Source organism: Lactuca virosa, chromosome 7, assembly GCF_052849685.1.
Source record: "Lactuca virosa cultivar CGN04683 chromosome 7, Lactuca_virosa_CGN04683_v6, whole genome shotgun sequence".
Lineage (NCBI taxonomy): Eukaryota > Viridiplantae > Streptophyta > Magnoliopsida > Asterales > Asteraceae > Lactuca > Lactuca virosa.
The window spans coordinates 51912963-51938393 of NC_136432.1; the positions used below are offsets into that span (position 1 = coordinate 51912963).

Below are 25431 nucleotides of genomic sequence, written 5' to 3' on the forward strand. Positions count from 1 at the left end.
TATCGAAATTGTACAAATAAACAAATGTTTCGTGAAAATCTTGAACAAAATTGTTCACCGTCAATTCATTTTAGGTTCGTTGGGTTTCACCATCATCACGGAAGAATGACTCGGGATCATAAACACAGATGTATGACATATCTACAGTTTGGTGGGTTTCGACCAGAGATGTCGAGGATATGATGTGTAGTGTGTGATCGTGAAAGAAATTTTGAGTGAAAAAGATTGGTGAAAGAACTCATTGTACCTCTGCTAAAAATTTGGACCAAGCAAAAAACTCTTGACTCATCATGAGAAGAGTAAGGTAGCTCGTCGACTAATGTGAATACAGCCCGATTGGGAAGAAGCTTTCGTGTGAAAGATTCCATTAAGGATTCGAACACAAGGAGTCTTTGAGGCTTTGATGACAACATGTTGTAGCATGCTTCTATGGACACTTAACTAGTACATAGTTTAGAATAATACATGTTCCCTTAATGAATGTGTTCATTTGACATGCGAAAGAGCATCATGTTGTTACAATGAGATTCCAATGATTTTTTTTTTGTATTTTTTGATTTTAAAAAAATAAAGACAAAAATAAGAAAATCTTTTTGGATTGTTTATTTTTAGAAAAAAAAATAAAGACAAAAATAAGAAAATCTTTTTGGATTTTTGATTTTTAGAAAAAAAATAAAGACGAAAATAAAAAAAATAAAAAAAATCTTTTTTTAGATTTTGGATGTTTAGAAAGCAGGATAAAAAAATAAAAGAACGTAAAACATTACCTAGATACTTTCGACCCATAAGTTAACAGTCTTCAAGCATAGGTTGTGTGTTGAAAGTCTCCCATCAAATGCAAAATGAAATAGGTTATGCTTAGTGATCTGTTGATCTGTTTGACTGACTGTAGACTGTTGTATGATTACCTGTTATATGTGCACATGTTTGATTGGTGACTGAGGCTTCTCTGCTTTGTACGTAAGCCAACAGGCTTGGGGTATCCCAACCCGATGGTTGATTGAACCCACAGTATGTTGGCATTCCAACCCGATGGTTGAGGGTCGAGGGTATTCCAACCCGATGGTTGATTGGACCCATAGTATGTTGGTATTCCAACCCGATGGTTGAGGGCCAAGGGTATTCCAATCCGATGGTTGATTGGACCCATAGTATGTTGGCATTCCAACCCGATGGTTGATTGGACCCATAGTATGTTGGCATTCTAACTCGATGGTTGAGGACCGAGGGTATTCCATCCCGAGGATGATTGGACCCATAGTATGTTGGCATTCCAACCCGATGGTTGAGGGGCCTGGCGTATTCCAACCCGATGGTTGATTGGACCCATAGTATGCTGTTATTTGTTGGTATATGTTATTTGTTCGTGTGGTGGAATTTTGAGGGAACTCATTAAGCTCCGTGCTTACAATTTTGGTTTATGGTTTCTGGTTCTTCAGTGGACCGTGGCAAGGCGAAGGTGTGGCCGTACACATCCGATGTTTTTTGACTGACTGGATTTTGGAGACTCTGATTTTAAATAATGTTTTGAAAACAATGGTTTTGTAACACTTCTATTATAAAAAGGGTTGTTTTGAAAAGTTTTAAATTTGGAAATTTTTTGGGATGTTACAAGTTGGTATCAAAGCCTTGGGTTGAGTGAATTGGAGGAAGACTCGTGTGAATCCAGACTCAAACTAAGGAAAAAGATTTTAAAAACAGTTTTCAAATGGTTTTCAAAATAAATAAGGAGGATGTGATGTGTACGATCAGTCGGAGCCAGTAAGTAGACCCCAAATTACCACACAGTTATTTGAGATTATGTTGTGATATGTTAGAACAACATGCTAGTGATAGGCTAGGGATCTTCAGGAATTTGCATGATATAATTTCCTGATGGTATGATGCCTGATAGCCTAGGGTTCTTCCTTATATGAAATTGACATCATTACTGTAGTTGCTTAGTGTATGCATCATGGTTATACATAAATAAGATTATATAGCCTGAGAATGTTTGGTTTTGCCTTATTTCCTGTTCTTGTTTGATGAAGGGCTTAGGGTAGGATCAGATATTCGACTGTCTATAGGGTACAGTGTTATGTATGATTAGCATACACGAGTGCTACAAGGTTGGTGGAAGTTTCATGAGTGGGTGCAGTGTAGCGGGTCAGTACAAGGAATAGTTAGCCACTCTGGAGAGAGTGTGGGCAGGTCGAAGGTGTATCCGAGGTGCTGGGATTTAGAGATCGGGGTATGAGAATCCGCCTGATTTTATTGTGTTTTAGTGCCAGTCGACTCCACTGCTCGAATGTTGCTTGCTTTGTGCTTTGTGGGACTCTTAAGTGATGTGAGTTAGTTGTTAAGTGAATATCTAAGGTCACATGTAATCAATGTTGAATAATCTCAGAGTGATGGGTTTGACCCTATTGCGCAACTCTTGTCTGAGTCCAACCGTTGTAGGGATGAGTCTTTTAATTGAAGGATTATTTGAGCTTTATTACATGTGATTGTCTTCACGAAGTAGCTAACTGACATAACCCCTAACCCTAATCTCGAAACCCTAGAGCCTCCATTCCCAGCCTCCATAACCCCTAACCCTAATCTCCATAACCCTATTTAAACACCTTAAGTTCCAGGCGGTAGCCTCATTCCCAGCCTCCATAACCCCTAACCCTAATCTTGAAACCCTAGAGCCTCCTTGAGTGTTGTGAGCTCATTGTGGGTGTGTTTTGGTGTATTGGAAGCTCATTAAAGGGAAGAAAAGCTTGGTGCAAGGTGGTGGTCCAAGTGGGAGCTTTCAAATCTTGATTATCTGCTCCATCTCCAGCACATTTTGGGTATAAAGTTCTAACCTTGCTTAATATTTGCTTAGATCTCCTTATTTTGGATTTTGTTGTGTTTTGGCCTCTTTTTGGGGATGATGATGGAGTAAAGTCATTTTAGGGATTGTTCCTTCAGATCTGAGTTGGTTTTGGTACCCGTGAGCTTAAAGGTGCAAACTTTATGAGGATTTTGGTGTCATGCATGCATTAAGTCAACTATTAAGTCCATTCCAAGCTTAAGAGCTTCATTTAGACATGCATGAACGTAAAGTTGGCAACGTTATGTGGTTTCCAGCTCAAGGAAGTCAGATCAATGTTTTGGAGTCATGTTACCATGGATTAAGTGCTTAATGTGTTAAGAGGTGGGTTTCTGACGAACTCGGCGAGTTTGTTGGATAAACTCGGTGAGTTGACTTGGTTTTTCCTGACATTTTTAGATTGATAGAGGAACTCGGCGAGTTGGGTCAACTTGGGTCGTTGACTTTGACTTTTGACTTATGTCTTTGACTAAGTTTGTCCCAAGGGGTGTTTGTGGTAACCTGATTTGTATCTAAGGAAAATATGGGCTTAGGATAAGACCCATATGGGGTTGGGCCCAATTCGGAAAATTGGGTCATTAGTGGGCCTTTGTGGATCTTTTGTTTTTGGGCCTCAGTCTTGGTTCATGTTGGGTCAGGGGTAAAATGGTCATTTTACCCCAAGAAAAGATTATGGATTATAGCGTGGAACCCAATTACTAATTGGGTGTGTTGTTGGTTTTGATAGCTTGGGAGGTCGGCAAGGCAGCAGCTAGGGATTTCTTCAGTGGGCTTCTGCATTTAAGGTGAGTTTTCCTCACTGTATATTGCGGGTCGAAGGCACCAATGTCGGCCCTTGTGGATTATTATCCTGGTTTATCGTATGCTTGTATGTTGTAGTGATCTGTTAGATCGGTATCCTGGTAGATAGGATGATGTTGTGCCTAGTGATCTGTTAGATCTTCCTGTTATCTGTTTTGACTATATATTTTCCGGTCGCATGTGCATGAGTAGTGTAGTTGGGTTGAGACTGTACTGCTTTGTGCTGCTAGTCAACAAACCATGTAATATTTATATCGGTATGTTATATGTCTGCTTATCTGTTATGTGTATGTCGACATGGTTGTGTGTGTGGTTAGGTTGAGGCGGACCTGCTTAGTACTAAAGGCCAACAGACCCAGGGCGTCCCGGATAGACTGAAGGCCAGTAGGGCGTACCAGTCAGGCCGAAGGCCCAGAGAACAGTCCAGACAGGCTGAAGGCCCGGTTAGGCAGTCCAGACATGCTGAAGGTTCTGTGAGCGGTCCAGACATACTGAAGGCTCTGTATGCATGATGTTTGTTGTTATGTTTATGATTATGTGTTGTGGCGGTAATTTGGGGGAACTCACTAAGCTTCGTGCTTACAGTTTTGGTTTATGGTTTCAGGTACTTCAGTGGATCGTGTCAAGGTGAAGGCGTGACCGTACACATCCTCGCGTTTTGGACTTATGATTTCTGGTAAACCCTGATAATGTGCATGTTTTGAAAACTATGATCCTGATTTTAAATAATGTTTTGGAAACAATAGTTTTATAAACACTTCTTTAGAAAAATGATTGTTTTGAAAAGTTTAAATTTTATTGAAATTTTTGGGATGTTACAGATATATATCAAATATTACATATTTTCAGGCTTAAAGTTCGTTTTTATTATTATTATAAAGTATGTAAATTTTATTTATGTCACTATAGAGTACGTTTACGTATATCATATTGTCGAAATATGAAGCTCCATATACGTTTGAGCCTACGTTAATTAACTAAATTATATGTTATTTTCTATATTGAATTTGGTTTCACAACTAATTAGACTGTTGTAATCATTTTGAATCATTACATTATTTTTTTTATTAAATTCTTTTTTCCATCATAATTAATTTTAGCTGTTTAAACTGTTCATCTGTTAAAATTTGTAGTACGTACTTGGTATAAATCCAAAAATATTGAGACCGTCTTATTTTTATCTATATAATGATATCAATTTGTCACAATTCGACATATATCATACATGACTTGATTTCGGTCTCAAAATCTGTTTTTATTTATATTGTTATAAAATACTTTTTTTTATATCATTATAAAGTACGCTTTGCATATATCGCACTGTTGAAACATAACGTTTTATGGGTGAATTCATAACAATTTAATAAATTGTAGACAAAATTACACAAATGGTGGGTGTGCTTGACAAAATATACTGAGTTTGGTCCTTATGAGGAGTTTATTGTAAAGATGGTCCATAAATTTGAAATTCGTTGCAAAAAGAACTGAAAATGAACCAAATGAGAAAAAAGAACAAGAAGACTACAAGACCATACTAGTCTAAATCGAGACCAAACAAAAAACAGTCTAAAAGAAGAAACGAACACCGAAAAAAACTGGTAAATACCAACCCTAAAATGACCGAACCATATCTAGACCGGTTCAAAACCAATTTAGTCATATCGTAGTCATTTTTTTTATTAAAACACACAATACCTTTAGACTCGTGATGTCATATTATTTCTTATGAAACCTAGTATGTCGGTTATTGTTTACTTTTTAATTTCCATTAGATTAAAATATTAAGTTACTACCCCCGTTTTGAAGGAGAGACCGACTTTATGTAACTACGAAAGTGTAGGGAGCAAACCTACAAATATACGAAAGTCATGTGGCCAAAGTTTGAAACCAAAAAGTGTAGGGACAAAACATGGCAATATATGAAAGTTGTAGGGACAAAAACTACAAATATAAAAAACTATTGTGGCCAAAGTTTGAAATCCAAAAACTCTAGGGGACCAATATTGTAAATATAAAAAACTATTGTGGCCAAAGTTCGAAACCCACAAAGTAAGGGACTAAATCTGCCAAAATGTTTGTGGCCAAAATCTCAAATGCAAAACTTACCCACGATGTAAAGGACTAAAATTGCCAAAAACTCAAATGTTTGTGGCAAAAATCTCAAATGCAAAACTCTATGTTCATTTTCATTTTCAAATTAGATATGTATAATAATATATTACTTGAGAGAATATAATATTCAATCATCAAACATACGTAATAATACTAGTACTTTTATATCATATCATATTATTATCACTATTGTCCAACAAAACATCTTCCATAACAACAATATGTAAGATGAATTGATATAATACATGCCCACAAATTTTAGCCTTGTTCTTGTTGCTTTGCGTGATTACATTTCTCATTTGCGTACGTAACTCATACATATGATATAATAATGCAACTGTTTAACAAATATTATCTCTTAAGACGATATGTTATAGAACTGTCCATTGTAATTGACACTGCAAAATTTGGAATTGTTTAAGCATGACTTTATGTTAGGAGATTAGGATTATGACAGCTTATTACTTAAAATTATCTTCTTTATATGGTTTTATAACCATTTAAAAAGACAACTATAGTTAATTAAGCTTATGGTTGATGTTACTATATGGTTTCTGTGGCTAAAAGTAGTTGCTAACAAGTTCATACACATTATTAATTGAAAGCGGTCCAAGCCACCAACATGTGGGTTGTGGTCACATAACATGTGTCTTTTGGCCAAATAAGTCATTTTCATTTCTATATATTCTTTGTGGCAAAATTTTAGGCAAAATAATAATATGTTCTACTCAAAAAGTTCATAAACATCTCAAATGATATTTGGAAATATCGTGTAATAGGATAATTATAGAAAATATAAGATATTTTTATTAGGTTTTTTTCTATAAAAAAGAAAAGTAACTCCATTAAAATTTTACTAATAGAAAATAATATATATATATATATATATATATATATATATATATATAATTCCAGATGAGACTTCACCGTCTAATATGGAAAGATAAATGGCCTTTGGGATAAGACTAAGCGCCAAACAACCTAAAATAAAATGGTAAAAGAAAGAGATAATGACTTGAGAGAGTAACTTACTTTAGCTTTTGGTCACATTTGGTCATTAAATTATTTTTCGTGTTTTATTAACCCTTGAGATTGTTGAAACGTATACATTATACCATTATGACCGGTAATAGTGAGTTTTGCTGGTTTTCGTTTAAGTATGATTTTCTGGTCATCTTCTCCGGCGACATTCCCGACATTCCTTACCTCCGGCCACACTTTTAATCTAAGTTTTATTGAAGGAATTAAACACAAGAATCAGAAAATGAACTCACAAAACACACCCAACTGTGTGTTCTTGGTGTTTGTGTGTGAAAATTCGAAGATGATGAAGATGAACATGAAGATGAACACATGAAAATGAACTCACAAATCATAGCCTCCGATCTGCAAACCCTTGTCGGAACAAGCGACGGTAAACCCTTGTCGAAACGTCGTTGTCTTCTCCGAAACGCCGCCTTTCTTCCTTCTGATTTTCTACAAAACCAAACTCCCATCTGCAAACCCTAATACCTATGGTTCAGATTTGGGTTTTAAGGGAAAAGTTTTCAAATGTTTTTTCTTGTTCATCTCGCTCATCAATGGTAGAGTTGTAACTCTTTCAGATTTCAACGATTCATTTCAGATTTCGAGCTTCCTTTCAGATCCAAACCCATCGATTCAGGGATTTTTGGGTTCTACACACATGATGAACACAAGAACAAGTTATTGGTTCGTTTTTTAGATTCAAGCTCATTTTTCATTTGTTTGTATTCCAACTTTGATTTTTCGATTCATTGTGTATTTATGTCTATGCAGACGATGAGCACATCTGATATGGGTTTTGTTTCAGAGATGGGTTTTGATGAACCACCATTGAAACCCTTAAAACCTTAAAAGTATGAGATAGGTTTTGATGAACCACTATTGGATCTTTGAAGATTTGTGTTCAAACCAAAACTTTTCTGAAAATCGTTCAAAGAAGAATACAAGTACATCACATTTTTGGTCTTGTTTCAGCTCATGAGGGTTCTTATCTTATTTGAGTTCATCCAATTTTTGGTTTTTAAGTTGAGTACATTTGAACCTGTGAAATAGTCCCAAATGAAGATGGCCGGAAAATCATACTTGGCCGGAAACCACATCGGAAACCGGCAAAACCCACTATTACCGGTCATAATGGTATAATGTAAACGTTTTAACAAGTTCAAGGGTTTATAAATCACGAAAAATAACTTAACGACTAAATGTGACCAAAAGATAAAATATGTTACCCTCCTAAATCATTATTCCTGAAAGAAATAAGGATAAAGTTGTGATAGATATCAAGTTACTTGCATCACTCTACTCAATAGTAACATATAAAATGTAATATTTTTTTTAATCTAAAACAATCAACTTATATTGTGTTATCGTCCAAGACATTTTGCAACCCGAAACATATATGACATTTTTTGTTGACAATTTGACATCTCATCTGTATACGAATATGAAACTTTCTAGACTTCAAATTATATATATATATATATATATATATATATATATATATATATATATATATATATATATTATTTTAGTTTAGTTTATTTCATAGGAGGGACTTATCGAAACTCGAAGGTTCCAAGAAAGTTGTTTCTTTTATGTTGAAAAAGTTATTTTCCATTAACCCTCAAATCGGTCAACACCATCTCATCCCAAAAAAATAGTAAAAGTAGTAGTTTATTACATTAAATGTTTAAAGAACGAGGAAATCGCATAGTTGTAAACAATTAATATAGGTTGTAGTTTATGGTAATGAAGTTTTCTTGCCGAAGAACATACTTTAAAAAACTATTATTATATGGGATATAAGTACAAATTTAATCATGTACAAATTTAATCATTAAATTATAGGAAGTGATTTGTATAAAACAGTTTTTCTTCATAAACAACAATGTTTTAAAATGTTATATTATACAACTCTATAAAACATAAATTGTTAATGTTTTCATTACTTTGAAATTGAAATTTAGCCATTATACATCAACTTCCTATATTTTTTATTCTAAAAATGTATTTTATATGAATTGGTAAAGCGGTGAAAGTATTAGTATCTTTTTGCAATCAGTCATTTCATATTTCTGTTACAATTTCTCTTTATATTTCAGAAGATATAACTCAAAACTAATAACAAAAGTTAGAATTGTATGTATTAAAGTTTGTTATATCTACTATGTAAAAAATACAATACCAAAAGGTATGTGAAATGTGTCTTTTAGGTTCCGTTTGATAGACATCTTTCTAAGTTTAAAAAGATCTTTCTGGCTGAATGGACCGGAAAGATTGTTTGATATGCACAAAAAATAGGTCTTTCCCGATAAGATATGTATTTCCCAGAAAGCTCTGAAATCATATATTTCTGGCTGAATAAGCCGGAAAGATAATTATGTCTCACACTCTGCCTCTTTCTTTCTTGCATTATTAATTTCTTTTAAATATTTTTTAATTTCTTTTTTATTGAATTATTATATATTAATAAATATTATTTTTAATATATAACATTTATGTATTAATTAATATTATTTTATTGGATTATTAATTTCTTTTAAATAATTCTTTTCTTATTTCTTTTTAATGGATTAATTCTTTTTATTGGATTATTATATATTAAAAAATATTATTTATAAATATATAATATTTATATATTAATAAAAATTACTTTATTGGATTATTAATTTGTTTTAGTTAATTTTTTTAATTCATTTATTGGATTAGTTCTTATTTTTTTTGGGCAACATTACCATCATCCTAATATATTTTGAAAAAATTCATCCATCCCACTACTATTGGACATAAACCGGGTCAAGAATCACATGTTGAGTGATAAAAAAATTTAAACTTGTTAGAAAGAATAACGACGTAACATTAACTTGAAAAAAAAAACTAAAAACAACTTAATCGACATTCTATTTGGATTTTTAAATGATTATTGTGTAATTTTGATTTTGTATGACAATTTGTATGTTTTTATAATTATTCAACGACTTCATCCATCACAGTATAGAACAGCAGGGTAATATTGTCATTTTTCATCATTCAGCACAGTCAATCAGATGTACAATCAAACAACATGATTACTTTCACAGTGAGAAAAACTTTCCCATACAGCACTTTTCCAAACATAAACTATCACACGGGGCCTTAACAATAGTTATGAGTCCAAGTCTTGTTGCCGACAAAATATATAGTTTAATAGTAAAATAAAATGTATGTGTGTTTGTTGTTCTAAAAATAATAATAATAATAATAATAATAATAATAATAATAATAATAAATGTAATGTTAAATAATATTCTATATATAATATGATATGATGGTGCATTTAAATATGATTGGTCCATTGATTTTGAAGTTTTTGTACAAAAAGTAAAAATATGACCCTAAATATAATTTTTGTAATATAAGCAAAACAATTTAAGGGTGTGAGTTGTGACGAAGAAAAACTAAAAGTAAATTAAATTAATTAAAACAAGACAAATATGAATTTATAAGAGTTTGGGGCTAAATAAATGAAATCTGTTCATGGGCAAAAAAATCAAAAAAAGAAAGTTTTGTTGTTTAAAGCTGACTTTGACAAAGCCTTTGACTCCGTAAACTGGGAATGTTTTGACTCAAACCTTATGCCGATGGGTTTTGGTGAAAAATGGCGCATGTGGATCAAATGTTGTCTCGAGTCCTCAAAAGCTTCAGTCATTGTTAACGGGAATCCCACGAAAGAGTTTCCAATATCCAAAGGTGTACGACAAGGTGACCTGCTTTCCCCGTTTTTATTCATCATCGTTATGGAAGGTTTAAGTGTAGCTATGCGATCCGCTTGTGAAATAGGATTATTCCATGGTCTTCAATTACCACACGGAGGCCCTTTGATCTCGCATCTACTATATGTTGATGATGCTTTGTTCGTCGGAGAATGGTCAAACAGAAATGTTAAAATTTTGGCAAGAATTCTTCGATGTTTTTACGTCTCATTGGGCCTTAAAGTCAATTTTAATAATCTAAAGTATTCGGTGTGGGAGTAACTCAACAAAAGATTTCCAAATGGGCCGAACCTCTTGGATGTGAACCTTCTTCCCTTCCGTTTAACTATCTTGGCCTCCCCATTGGTGCTAACATGAAACTAGTGAAGAACTGGAAGGTGTTATAGAGAAATTCAGATCCAAACTCACAGTATGGAAGTCCAAATCTCTCTCGTTTGGCGGGAGGCTAACATTATTGAAATCGGTTTTACGGAATCTCCCCACTTACTATCTCTCTTTATTTGTGGCACCTGTGAGTGTCATAGAAGCAATGGAAAAAATTAGAAGACACTTCTTGTGGGGAGGAGGGGAGGAATCGAACAGGAAAATCCATTGGACTTCATGGGAGAAAGTTACAACACCTAAAGAATTAGGTGGATTGGGAGTGATCACTCTCAAATCGTTCAACATCTCTTTAATAGTGAAATGGTGGTGGCGTCTCAGGCAAAGCCCTACCTCACTTTGGGCTAATGTGATTACTGGAATTCACAGGTTAAGTGCTAGAGCTGAAAATTGTCTTTCTAATAAAGCATTACCCGGGGTCTGGAACAACATTGCAAACGTGAGTAAAGAGTTAATAAAGCACGACATTTCAGTAAATCAAGTCCTCACCAGAAAATCTACACCTTATGGGTCTTCATGGATATGCGAACTAACTTCAGATGGGCGTTATGCAACCTGTGCTCTCAGGAACAGATTGGTGAACCATCAACCTGTTGACTCAGGAAAGTTTACTTGGGTTAAAGATATTCCCATTAAAATTGTATGTTTCATCTGGCGAGCGAAAATGGGTCGCATCCTTTCGGCGGAGGCACTATCCAATCGTGGAGTGACCATAGACTCAAAATTTTGTAAGTATTGTGGACTGGCGGACAAAAGTGTGGATCACGTGCTAGTAAGTTGCTCATTCGCCAAATCAATTCTAGATTGGATCTTAAGGTGGTGTAACATTCCAACGGTGCATTTTCAAACGGTCCATGCCATGCTTGACTTTGCTTCGAGCTGGGGAAACTGTCCCAAGAAAAAGAACCGATTGTTAGGAATCTGTTATGGAACCCTCCGGTGCATTTGGAGATCAAGGAACGGTCGACTATTCAACAATAAAAAGGACCCCCGCAGAGGTAGCTGACACAATCAAAGTCCTTGACATTCATTTGGGTTAAGCACATGAGTGGTATTGGAGATCTAAAATGGATTGACTGATGTGTTAACCCGTTTATTCAATTGTAATTTGTTCAATTTTTGTTGTTTGTCGTCTTGTACTCTGCATTCATCTAGTTTCTTGTTAGATGGGGTGCATTTTTTCTTTTGTTTCAATATATTTTATTCGCCGGTTCAAAAAAAAATGTGTAACTTATGGAGACTGATTTAGTAAAAAATGGAGGAAATGGGGGGTTGGATATATTATGAAGCATAGAGCATAAATGAGGGTCTTTAAACGTAAGTTTGAGTAGAAAGTTATCTTTGGAGACTAGAATCTGGATGGTGTGTAAACCAGCAAAACTAGAATATACCTTAATAAAATTATTTATATATTAGCATATTAGTTAGATAATATGACTAAAATTTGGTTTTATTTTTTTTTGGAGTTATATCCTGTATTTAAGTTGTAATCCCAAGATTCCAACTACCTTACTAACTGATTATAATATTTTGAGTAAATTACATTTGTGATCGTTAAAGTTAGCTGTTTTTTATCAAAAAAAAATCTTGCAAATTTAGTCGTTATTTGGGGGTTTTTATAATGTTTTTGTCTATATTCTGGTCACTATTTGAGGTTTTTATCTCTGTTATGAATGGCTAAACTCTGAAACTAAAAATAATCATTTTATTTGGACCATAGACCAAAACACCATAAGAACATGATTTAAGACCAAATAAACTTTTTAATACTAAATTTGTAAAAATCGACTACTCGGACCAAAACGTAATTTACTATAACTTTGGGTAAATTACAATTGGCCCTTAAACATTGTTTTTATTTTATTTTTGGTCCAAAAAAGTTTTGTTGCAAATTTGTTTTCTAATATTGTTGGTCCTATTCCAAATAAAATGACTATTTTCTAAATCAATATGCAAAAAGCACCTAAACTTATGAACCAAAACTTATCAAATAACATGAAAAATAGACAAATGAAAAACATTACAAGAACATCCGATAAGAACCAAATATGCAAAGGAAAAACCTTTCAAGACCAAAATTGCAATAACTTGCTCTAATTTTTTTACATTTCATTGGCAAAATACAAAAACAAAAAACCTGAAAAAATTGGAACATTTTTATCAGTAAATAATACAATGATAAATGTTTTAATACAAATATCATGTCAAAGTGAAACAATGTTATTGCATGATTTAGGGTAATGGCTTGGTTGATGATTTATACGCAAATTTGGATATATCATCAATTGAAAATGAAGATGAGTTTTTTGAGCACGTGTTTCGCATGTCCTTAAGAGGTGCTCGTAGCCCACTAGCACGTGACCCAGATGACGTGCATTTAAATGACGATATCACCGAAATGAATTTATCCATTGATTTTTCTGCTATTTCTGAATATTTTCCTAAATGAGAAATATTACATCCGAATTTCTCTTCTTCATCTCTTGTTACTTCGATTTTATCATCATATTCTTTATCACCTGTGATACAAAAAAATGTTAGAATCGGCAAATTAAACACTCAAAATATATTAATTATTGTATTCGTACTCTTTTTTGTTTGATTTTATCTGAAAATAATTAGAATATAAATGAAATATATATATATATATATATATATATATATATATATATATATATATATATACCTTGATTAGGAGAAGATGGATTTGGCCTCATGAATTTTTGGTTCAGGTTTTCCTGTATACAAATAATTAGAAACCCTAGAGCTCAAAACTGATATACTTTCTTTTTTTATATTTATATTTATCCATAACGAAAAATAAAAGATGAAACATTTTGTATAAATACGTTAATCGAAGGTGAAATTCACTTTAAATTACGCATAATAGAAGATAATATACTTACTTTTTGAACACTATCTTCAGAAATGGAAAACTTCCTTTTAACAGTTGACTTTTCATTCGTATTTTCCTGATTCTTTTGACTAAAATAACGACTTGTGATCATCTTCCTGTTTTCTACCCTTGTCTTAACCTCAGATGCATGCAAAACAGACACGTGTACATCATCTAAACAAGTGTTCTTGCTTGCAACTGCCACATCATCATCATCATCGCAATTTGAAACATTCATTTTCGTGTTTTCTTCATTATTTTCTTCTAAGTTTTTATGCTGAAAATAAGAGCTTCTAACAATGATAGGTTTCTTCTGCACCCTAGTTTTGCCCTCAATTCCATCAATGGAAGAATTAGATTCCGACTCCTTTTGTGAAGCTATGCAAGGGTGTATTGGATGCTTTGAGTGTTGTACCTTTCTCATGTTGTCTACAAAGGGTAAATTTGTAAAAAGTTGGTGATTAATGGGAATAGCCTTATTTTCACTCACAATTTCTTCAGTTTTATCCACTTGAGGAATTTCATTTGGATGTTTTGGTGAAATTCGAGGAGCCATGAATTTCCTCTTTGCTTCCAGAGTTGCAAAACCTTTCAAATGTTAAGGATATATGAACAATAATACATAAACCCTAGAAAACTAGAAATATGCATTTGAAAAAAAAATAAATAGTATTTAAAAAGCTATAAAACTAGGATACAAAAGTAATTGGTTAAAAGATTTTTCTGTGCAGGTAAGTCGAGCTTTTTTACTGTATCTCCAGATTTGAAGCTTTTTAGATCATATGTTCTATCAAGATGGGGTCCAGGTTTAACTTTAACACAATCTCCCTGTAAAATAAAAAAACTTTTATTGATTTGTTTATTATTATAGAATAAAAAAAACAAGTATAATGTCCTAATTATTAAGAAATTCAAAGTATACCTGGATTGACAACTTGGTGAAAGGATCAATATCTCCACTTGCTATGCCTTTTGCTAGATTTTTAGGTATCGATGTGTTGTTAGGTCAAGGAACAAGTAAATGGCATTTTTACCCTTCCATAAAAAAAAGAAACAGCATCTTAGAGTAGATATTGTAATAAGTGTGGTTGTATTTATCTTAAACCTTAAGTAGATTTCATATGAAAATATAGTAAGATAAGGATATGGCCCTAAAAAATCCAAATCTTCATCGATGTTATCAGATAAATCAGATAAATGAACAATATCTTCTGTTACTGGATCATACACTCGTTGATGTAAAAAAGTCAATATTGCCCTCCTAAAAGATTCTTCATAGAGAGGTGGAACAACAATTCCACTAAACTTCAAATGCTTAATCACCTGCAAATTGTCCATACAAGTTTAGAATCTTTTAAATAGAAAAAAGATTAATAGACACTTTGAAACAGGAAAAAGGGTGTTGAAAAGATAGAATAAAAATGAAAAAAGGAAGCACCTTTTCATGGGTTTTGAATTTTTTTATGAATGCATGGGCTTTTTTCAAGCCCATTCCTGGTAAAGATTGTAAATAATCACAACCACTGAGAATGCACATTTCAAGAATCATTTGTTTAGTAAAACCTGACAAATTTAAATCTTTTGTATGTTGTAGTCTTGAGTATTGAAATTCAACACCTTGTCCAAATTTGTCCATCTTGTAGATAATCTGAGGATGAAAAGTTTAAAAAAGTGTGAATGCCCTCCTCATCCTCATTAAAAAGACGAAAATAGCCCTAGAAAGTTTGTCCAATCTTGTGTAACAAATAAGCCTAAAAGAGAATTGTTAAAAGATTATGAACTTACTCTTGGGCAACCAAATGGTATTAAGTCTGAGTCTTCAGTAATGACAGCATCAACATGCTTGCTAAGGGCTAAAAATGTCATTTGGGCATCAGCCTCATAAGGAGCCACAACGTATGAAATTTGTTCTTGTTTCAACACCTACAAGATGAAGACATTTAGTGAGGGTTGTTGATCTTATAGAATCTTGGAAATTGCATTTGCAAATGTGGTTCAATTAATCACTTTTTTAATGTGTTCAATTACCTGAATTAGTTCATATGCAATTGTAGGTGATATATCCACAGCTTTTTGATAGCATTCATAAGCTGCTGATGTATTCCCACATGATTCATGCTCAATAGCACGAGCAAGATTTTCTTTTCTTGACCTGTGAGACAAAATAAAAAATATAAAAAAAAATGAAATTAGCTGATTTATTTAGGGAAAAAGTGTACCTAGCACGCTTAATTTCCTGCTCATTCTTCATTGGTAAATGACCTCCATCAAAGACTAAAATAGGTTTAACACCATAATGCCTCAACAAATTCACTCGATGCATACAATAATCCACATGCCTAAAAGAGAAAGAACATAGAAGTTAGATGAGAATCTACCAAGTGAATCAAATTAAACAACCAAAAAGAAAAACAAATGTACTTTCTATGTTTTTGATTGGAAAATTGTTGGAGAAGTTGCTTTTGATTAGATTATTTTCTATGTATCACATGATTGAAGTTGCAATCAAATGCTAAACTCACTTCTATGATACAAAAAAGCTTCATATAGTGAACATATTCAATTATATGATAAAGACCCATGTCCCAAAATGTATTAATCACACATCAACACACATGATAACTGATGAAATTTTGCTTCTTGAGGAAATTTTCACTATGAACTATACATGGATTAGTTTCAATTAATAATAAAAAGAATGGTAAGACCAAATGCAAACTGTCATGGTTCATGTTTCATTTCTTATGAGCAACCACATGCAACTAATATTAAAGAAAATAAAATCAAAATAAGCCTGAATAGAATTTTACAGTTAATTTTTCGTGCCCAAAAGGCCAAAACACTGATACATTAACATCGGTGTTTGAAAAGGTCATTAAAACAAACTGAAAACCATGAAATCATGAAAGACGCACGCAAATAACACCAATCTAGCCTTTTAATATCGATGGTCTCCATTTTCATATACAAGTAAACAATTAAAATAATATAAAATGAAAATGAAAATTCTTAACAAGTTGATTTTGCTTGCAAAAACCCTTGCAATCCACTTAGAATCCGACATGACAGGCTAAGAAACAAAATAAATAGAACCCATCATAAGAAATGTACTGGGAACAACAAAAACGAACGCAAGAAAGAGGGTTACTTGGAAGTAGGTTGGGATTTGCAGAGGTCCATACTGCAAGAAAGGGCTCCTTTATGAAGCCAGGAGTATGTATCCACAGCAACTGAACAGCCCTCGAGATCCTTTATGTGAATCGGAGCCATAACCGATTTCAGTAGAGGTAAAAGCCCCTGGATCCCCATTGTACTTCCTGCTGAAAAGCACCAATCGTTCACAGCTAGTATAACCCTAAATTGGTATCTGAAGGGGAAACGATTTATCCCCAATTTGGGGAGGGAAGATGTCGAAGATGGCGGGAATATTACTGGGCTACTTGAAGTGAAGACGTCGTATTACCACTTACACCCCCTTGGGTTATAGGGAATATCATAGAGGTCCTCCATATTATCCCGAATGTGAATGTATGATTGTATTAAGTTAATAGGATCCTATCATTGAGAGATTTGAAATTGATATTAATTTTCTAAATATTAAAAAAACAAATGCCTATCATTGAGACTATCTACGGAGGATAATTATCAAGGATGTGTTTGTTTTTTTACAAAAAGATGTTAATGGAATTAGACAATTGCATTGGTTTGTTTATTTTTTAAGAATTTCTTATTAAAAAACAACCACCAACCCATCGAATTTTGAAAAAATGTCTTGATTCTTTCAAACACATCCAATAAGTAACCCGAGTTTAAATAAACGGTTCCCAAAAGAAGGTTATGTGATGCCATTATGAAATGGGTTGTTTAGCATTGTTGCCAAATGATATATAATGATTATAATCAATAAAAAGATATAGTAAACACAAATTAAAACAGTTATAAATAAAGAAATTGAAAATAAGGAACATAAGTTAAAAAAATCATGGCCTAGAATATATTCTTAGAAGTTAAAAACTAAAAAAGTACTAAATGAAAATTTGTTTTATCCATGTATCAAAATAATGGAATTAAAGCAAATTCAAATAATTAAGAAAAATGTGTTTTGTAATATAGAAGCCAAACATTTGGTTCGAATTTGAAGCGCCTTAACCAACGGAACTAACTATTATTTGTGTTAAGACCTCGTAAAACTTTTTAATACTTCATACTAAATAATATTTATTTAGCAATTTTTTCAAAATCGGTTTGATGCGGTTTTTTCGATTTTTCAAATTCTAGAAACGAAAACCGAATCAAATCCTTTTGGTTTTTGAAAAAAAGAAGAAATTAACCCGTCCGTTTTATGTTTGGTGCAGTGTTTTGTTCACGGTTTTTGTCAGTTATTTTTTATTTATGATTCAGTTTTTGCTCGTCTCTAAATTATTATTTTCTAGAAAGTATCTTAAAAGCAACAGAGCAAGGTAGTTGGAGGTTGTTTGACAATATCTGAATTTTTAAGATATCTGAATTTCTAAAAGGGTCTAAATTTTAAAAATCTGAATTTTTAAGATGATATTTAGTTGAAATCTCTTAATTGTTGTGTTGAATGATAAAAATGACAATTTTACCATTCTTTATCGTTTTTTCCAATTACAACATTATGCTTTCTACATTTTCCTTATTAATACACCCTACTTTGAAAAATATAACAGTTTTTACTTAAAATTTTTTAATAGGAAGTACAATGTTATAATAATCTAATAACTATAGATATAATGTTATTTCTTGTTACAATAGTCTAACCATGTTGCACAACCCAACCAAAATTCATCCTCTTCTAATGTCACCATGTGAAAAAAAAATTACATCATTCCCTTCATAAAGTGAAAGAAGACATGGTTTTAACTCAACAATTGTTGGCATGTGTCCGGGTAAAATACTCATTTGTCATGTTGTTGCAGGAACTATTACCATATTTACCTATAAAGTAATCATAACAACACACCAACACAAATCTCAGGTCAACAGAAGGAGTTTTAACATAACCTATGGCAAGATTAATCATATTCATATGTAGTGCAAAAATGAATCAATAAAGATTTTAAACTTTTGATTTGGTTCTAATGCACGATCAAAACAACTTTACACTATTGCACATATGCAACATAACCACTTTTTAATATATCTCAAGAATACAAACTCAACCAAATGCCCACAATTAAACTAATTACTTACAATGCAAACGTTGTAATTTTGTATGAATAAACCAAATGATTCCGATATATTGAACAAAACCTATGATATTTATAATATCCAATAAAAATCAATATAAAAAGGTAACATCAATACAAGGGGAAATTGATTACTTCATCATTGATTTCAGCAAAAAAAAGATATATAAGGAAAAACCGAAGAACAAAATACATACATGAAGAGGCGTGGAGCACTATTGTGAGATAGTGGCGCCAAATATGCGAACAGTGACGCTATAGATGCGAGGTCAGAGAATGCGGTGTGGCGATGGCCAAAAAAAGGGGTTGTGACTGCAACATCGGCAACAGAGGCGCGATTACAAGAGGCAAGAAAGAGATGAAACGATTTTTTTTGTCAAATAACCCTACAGAAAAATTTGGATAACAATTAAAGTAAATTGGTCTATTAGCAATATTAGTTTTAGCCATAACTATAATAGAATTTTGAAAATCTTTATGTATTTTATCTCTTAGGATTAGTAAAAGTGGAACATCAATGCCAATTCTAAATAAAGGTTTGATAACGTTTTGAACTAAACCTATATGAGAAAATTTATATTTTTGTCTATGCTAAACAATAGATCATTTGATAATAAATTTATATTTTGTTGATTCTGACCAATAAACTGTGTTTGTTATGTCATTTTAATTGAATATATTTGAAAATAATCAAAAGTTTCCCTTTTGAAAAAATGTATCAATACTTAGTTCAGGTATTGTCAAATCATTTAAACTTTATTTTATGTAAGATATGTGTTCTTTGATTAATTAAGATATTGTCCAATCGTTTAAATTTTTTTTTATGTAAAATATTTGTTATTCGATGAAATTTGTTTGATTATAATGATAATCCTATTCTTTAATATATTCGCCAACAATATATTTTTTTAGATAATAAATATGAAAATCTATGCATATATCTATTTAGTTTTGAATTAATATTTTATAAGAAAACTTACTTGTTTTAATAATGATGAACAGAGGGGAGTCGACCCGACGATGTCCGACACCGGGACTTACAACCTTATACGTGCGTTTCACGTTAATCCAACCAATCAATTGTCTTAGACTCTGCCATATCTTGTTAAAACTCATAATTTAAAAAAAATCAAAATCAAATTAACAAGATAATTGAACTTGTTTAAACATTTGTTAACTAAACACATATTCACGCTTGACTCTAATACCATAAAGGCGAAATGAGGTTTTAATAAAGGCCGCACGAGGTTATAACAAAATATTTTGAAGAAACAAGAATAATAAATAAAACAATGTTTGAAAAATAGTATTTTAAATAGTACATTATTTGATTAAACTTGACATACAATCAATTTTTTTTAATGTTTCTTGGACTTAAATTAAACATTTGAGAAAGAATAAAAAGAATTTTAGAATACAATTTTTTGAATGCCTATAACGAAAAGGTTCAACCCTATTTATAGAAGATTTTGATTTTGAAATTGGTAACCGAATGTTTATTGGGTTTTCTTTTTGAATTATATTTTTTTTGTCTTATGCAATATTCACATCTCTTCTTATGATCATTGGTCTTGATAATTTGCCATCGATTATTTTCTTCAATAATTTGTTTTTATAATGCCTGCAAAATTTTGATAATATCTATTGAACAAAATAGTTATACATAATGTACCCGGTATATACACAGATAATATTTAAGGGATTCTATATCTCTATATTCCATAAAAAAATGGTGGTAATAATGGACATTGGATCATGAAAACCCGGCCCATTTAACAATAGCATTCAAGTAAGCAGGTTTTCGTCTTCCACAACTCTTCCTTCCTACTCCCGCCGCTTTACCTCTGCAACTAACACAAGAACTCACTTGTCCGTCGTTCTTGCTTCTCCTCGCCGCCGTCTTCCTAGCCTCTCCTCTCCGCCTTCCTTGCTTATCCTCGCCGTCGTCCTTGCTTCTCTTCGTCGCCGCCGTCAACAAGCCATCACCAGTTCTATCGAATTTTCAGTAAAAGCATCTCTTCTTAGCTGATAACCGGAAGGAAGCAAAAGAATGACTTCAGTGGCATTGAAAAAGAACTATCGTTGTGTTCAGTCATTACAACAATTTTACTCAGGCGGACCTTACACAGTCTCTTCCGATGGATCTTTCATTGCTTGTGCCTGCAATGACACCATCACCATAGTCGATTCCTCCAATGCTTCCATTAAATCCACCATTGAAGGTGATTCAGAGCCTGTTACAGCTCTTACCCTTAGTCCTGATGACAAGTTCCTCTTTTCTGCCAGCCACAGTCGACAAATTAGGGTTTGGGACCTCTCCTCCCTTAAATGCCTGCGTTCCTGGAAGGTTAGTTTATATTTTTACATTTCCACTTTCATCCTTCATCATTTGGTTATTCTAGTGTTTTTATGAATGGAGTTTTGCAGGGACATCAAGGTCCAGTAATGGGCATGACATGTCATGCTTCTGGTGGATTGCTGGCAACTGCTGGAGCAGATGGTAAAGTTCAAGTATGGGATGTTAGTGGCTTCTGCACACATTTCTTCAAGGGTCATAAAGGGGTTGTGACCAGTGTTGTTTTTCATCCTGATCCCAATCGTTTGCTTGTAAGTTTCTATAATTCAGAACCATATTATGTATGCTCTGTTTTCATTGATTCAAAGAAGTAACTCTTTCATTCTTTGTTGCACTTTTAGCTTTTTTCTTCAAGTGATGATACAACTGTAAGAGTTTGGGATCTTACACTCAAGAAATGTGTTGCAACTTTAGAGAGACATCGATCAACAGTGACTTCCATTGCAATAACAGAAGATGGATGGACTTTGTTGAGTGGTGGCAGAGATCAGGCATGTGTTAACTATTAGTTGATGATTGTGTTCTAGTAAGTTGGTGTTTTATTAGTTATTCACAATCTGACATACAAAAAACTTTAGGTTGTAAACATGTGGGACCTACATGACTACAGTTGCAAGATGAGTATACCTACAAATGAAGCAATTGAAGCTGTATGTGTTATTGGCACTGCATCTCCTTTTGTTTCATGTCTGAGAGGAAAGAAAATTGGTGATTCTCCAGCATTCCAATATCTTACAGTTGGTGAACATGGAATTGTTAGGATATGGAATTCTCATGGGTAAGGAGTTTTTTTATTTCTCGTCAACAAATATTAAACTAAACCACCTTCAAAGTTATAATATCCATAATTTTATTTGAAACAAACAGTGCAGTCTGCCTATTTCAACAATCATCTTCTGATGTTACTGTAAGCAAAGAAGATGAAGAGGAAGCAAAAAGGGGTTTTATATCTGCAGTGATGTTGCCATCTAATCAAGGGTTATTATGTGGCACTGCTGATCAAGAATTTCTCTTCTATTCACCAATTGAAACCCCTGAAGGAACTTTTCATTTAAATCTTGACAAAAGACTTGTGGGATACAATGAGGAGATTGTGGACATGAAGTTTTTGGGTGTTGAAGAACAGTTTCTTGCTGTTGCTACAAGTGTTGAACAGGTAAATTACTATTCTTTGACCTAGATACCTTCATTGATCACAAATTTTGGATTTGATTCTTGAATTTGTGTTATGAAATTATTATGTTGTTTACTTTCAGGTAAGAGTGTATGATCTTTCCTCCATGTCATGTTCTTATGTATTGTCAGGACACACAGACATTGTGCTATGTCTTGACACGTGTACAACTACCTCTGGAAGAACACTTATTGTAACAGGAAGCAAAGATAACACAGTAAGCTCTCTTTTTTTTGTAGTTAAAATGCAACAAATACTTTCATTTATTTGTTTATTACAAGATTTGAATTTCATTAAACCCTAATAAACTGACAGGTAAGATTATGGGATTCCAACAGCCATTGTTGCATTGGAATTGGAAGAGGTCACATGGGTGGCATTGGAGCTGTTTCTTTTGCAAAAAAGTCACAATCTTTTTTTGTTAGTGGTAGTAGGTAATAAAATCACAATCTTTTTTCATCCCATTTACATTTTTCTCAAAATGTCTGTATTATTTATATTATTTTGTTTTGTTTAGTGATCTTACCTTAAAGGTATGGAGTTTAGATGACCTTTCAGATGATGTAAACGAAGCATTTAGTTTAAAAACTAAAGCAGTCACTGCAGCCCATGATAAAGACATTAATGCCCTTGCTATTGCACCAAATGACAGCCTTGTTTGTAGTGGTTCCCAGGTATGTTTCTTGAATATTAAAAGTATTTTTTTTTTTAATTATGACTTAAATGTTATTGATTTTCAATTTTCATGCTTTGTTTATATATGATCAGGATCGAACAGCTCGCATCTGGAAGCTTCCAGACTTGACACCTGGCGTTGTGTTAAAAGGGCACAAAAGAGGAATATGGTCTGTGGAATTTTCTCCAGTTGATCAGTGTGTAATAACAGGATCTGGAGACAAGACAATAAAGATTTGGGCCATTTCAGATGGATCATGTTTAAAAACATTTGAAGGACACACATCAAGTGTGTTCAAAGTTCAGTTTGTTACTCGTGGGGCCCAGATTGTTTCTTGTGGTAAAGATGATGTCATCCTAAATTTTCTTTTATTATATTGTTAGCTACTGAATTATAATAATAATAATAATAATAATAATAATATATTGTTTCTTGTAGGTGCTGATGGTTTGTTAAAGCTGTGGACTGTTAAGACAAATGAATGTGTTGCAACTTATGATCAACATGAAGACAAGGTTATAATATATATATATATATATATATATATATATATATATATATATATATATATATATATTTTAAACAGTTTGGGAAATTTATATTTTATGTAATGTATAGGTGTGGGCATTGAGTGTTGGGAAGAAGACAGAAATGTTGGCGACAGGTGGCAGTGATGCTGTAATCAATTTGTGGCATGATTCCACTGCTGCTGATAAAGAGGATGAATTCAGGAAAGAGGTGACAACTCACAACTGATAAGTTTGCTTCTTTATTTACATAAATGCCATTCATGTTATTACTTTGAGTTATTAATGATTATTTTAGGAGGAAGGTGTATTAAAAGGGCAAGAGCTAGAAAATGCAGTGTTAGATGCTAATTACACCAAAGCAATCCATCTTGCCTTTGAGCTTCGTAGACCACATAAACTATTCGAGTTATTTGCCCAACTTTGCAGGTTATTATTATTATTATTATTAATTTATCATTAAATTTAATGTTGTTATTGTAAAAAGTCTGAAATTAAAAGATTTTGAAGGAGGGAAGATGCGAAAGATGAGGTGAAGAAAGCTCTTGGTGTTCTTGGAATGGAAGAACACAGACAATTATTGGAATACATTCGGGAATGGAATACAAAGCCAAAGCTATGCCACATTGCTCAGTTTGTTCTTCTTCACCTTTTCACAATCCTCCCCCCCACAGAGATAGTTGAGGTAAATTATTTTTTTTATAAAAAATAAAAAACAAAATGTCAAAATCTAATAAATGTTTTGTTTTTGATTAAGATGAAAGGTGTTGGGGAAGTGGTTGAAGGGTTGATCCCGTATTCCCAAAGGCATTACAGCAGGATAGATAGACTGGAAAGAAGCACATACCTTTTGGATTACACATTGAATGGAATGTCACTCATTGAACCAGAAACAGGTGTTGTGGAGAACCCTAAACCAAAACTCCAAGACTCTTCTATTGGTTTTTCTGATGAACAACAAGTTTCAAAAAAGTCTTCCAAGAAACGAAAGTCTCAGAAATCAAATGCAGGAAACAAGAAAGTTAAGGGAATGTAATGAGTTTTATGTAGATGTGGTTTACATTTTTTGTTATTATGTTCTGGAATTTTGTTAAGGGTCTAGAGCAATGATTCGTTACACACACTTGTTTTTTGTGTTATGGAATGTAGATGTGATTACACACTTATTTTTATGTTACGTTTTTATTTGGCTTATATCTTCTTTACCTTATTGAAATTGCTTTTTGTCTGCTTTGCGTTTTGTGCCTTTTTCTTTTTATGTACGGACAACATTAATTGAGATTTGACTTTGATTCTTTAAGGTGTATCATATATGTAAACGTGTTTGTTTTATTTAATGTAGAAAGCGCAATTTACTTGTTCTATTTATTTTCTAAATGTAACGTTCACTTTAGAATTTTTTTATATAAGTATTTGATTATTTTTAAATTAATAATTATTATAGTACACTGATCCATATATATATATATATATATATATATATATATATATATATATATATATATATATATATATATATTTCAAATAGCTAAGAAATTATATCATTATCTATATCGAATATTTTTCGTTTGATTACATTATAAAACTTGTACCTTTATATCATATTCTAAGACAAAGTTAGTATCTACTCTATACACAAGTTCATGTGTTCGGCCTTTATGTATAAATATATAATTTTACCTAT

The 25431-nt window shown here is 32.7% G+C and overlaps 2 protein-coding genes across 3 annotated transcripts; one reads left to right on the plus strand and one right to left on the minus strand.

The window, feature by feature from the left end:
- Window positions 1-13030: 13030 nt before the first annotated feature.
- LOC145123684 (5'-3' exonuclease family protein) lies at window positions 13031-17205 on the minus strand. Of its 2 annotated transcripts, XM_079058885.1 has the most exons (11): window positions 16953-17205; window positions 16024-16143; window positions 15833-15956; window positions 15590-15727; window positions 15243-15452; window positions 14950-15127; window positions 14727-14797; window positions 14503-14632; window positions 13815-14392; window positions 13595-13646; window positions 13031-13427 (listed from the first exon to the last, which is right to left on the minus strand). In XM_079058885.1, the coding sequence occupies exons 1-11, from the start codon at window positions 17111-17113 to the stop codon at window positions 13141-13143; spliced, it is 2049 nt and encodes a 682-aa protein (XP_078915011.1). In that variant the 5' UTR covers window positions 17114-17205; the 3' UTR covers window positions 13031-13140. The 2 variants fall into 2 exon arrangements, with proteins under 2 accessions (XP_078915011.1, XP_078915012.1); XM_079058886.1 differs by lacking the exon at window positions 13595-13646 and having other exon boundaries at window positions 13266-13427.
- A 3589-nt stretch (window positions 17206-20794) lies between these two features.
- Window positions 20795-24941, plus strand: TOZ (Transducin family protein / WD-40 repeat family protein). Its single transcript, XM_079060087.1, has 14 exons — window positions 20795-21361; window positions 21442-21621; window positions 21712-21861; window positions 21949-22148; window positions 22238-22526; window positions 22627-22761; window positions 22860-22978; window positions 23062-23218; window positions 23313-23559; window positions 23659-23735; window positions 23839-23958; window positions 24046-24176; window positions 24258-24432; window positions 24505-24941. Exons 1-14 carry the CDS (start codon window positions 21065-21067, stop codon window positions 24781-24783), a joined length of 2556 nt encoding a protein of 851 aa, XP_078916213.1. The 5' UTR covers window positions 20795-21064; the 3' UTR covers window positions 24784-24941.
- The last annotated feature ends 490 nt before the right edge of the window (window positions 24942-25431 follow it).

Coding starts and splice junctions, on each gene's coding strand:
- LOC145123684 (XM_079058885.1), bottom strand. CDS start 17,113: ATGGGGATCCAGGGGCTTTTACCTCTACTGAAATCGGTTATGGCTCCG. Junction 15,957..16,023: donor CAGGAAATTAAGCGTGCTAG/GTACACTTTTTC, acceptor TTTGTCTCACAG/GTCAAGAAAAGAAAATCTTG. Junction 15,453..15,589: donor TACCATTTGGTTGCCCAAGA/GTAAGTTCATAA, acceptor TTTCATCCTCAG/ATTATCTACAAGATGGACAA.
- TOZ (XM_079060087.1), top strand. CDS start 21,065: ATGACTTCAGTGGCATTGAAAAAGAACTATCGTTGTGTTCAGTCATTA. Junction 22,527..22,626: donor TTGCTACAAGTGTTGAACAG/GTAAATTACTAT, acceptor GTTTACTTTCAG/GTAAGAGTGTATGATCTTTC. Junction 23,736..23,838: donor ATGATCAACATGAAGACAAG/GTTATAATATAT, acceptor TGTAATGTATAG/GTGTGGGCATTGAGTGTTGG.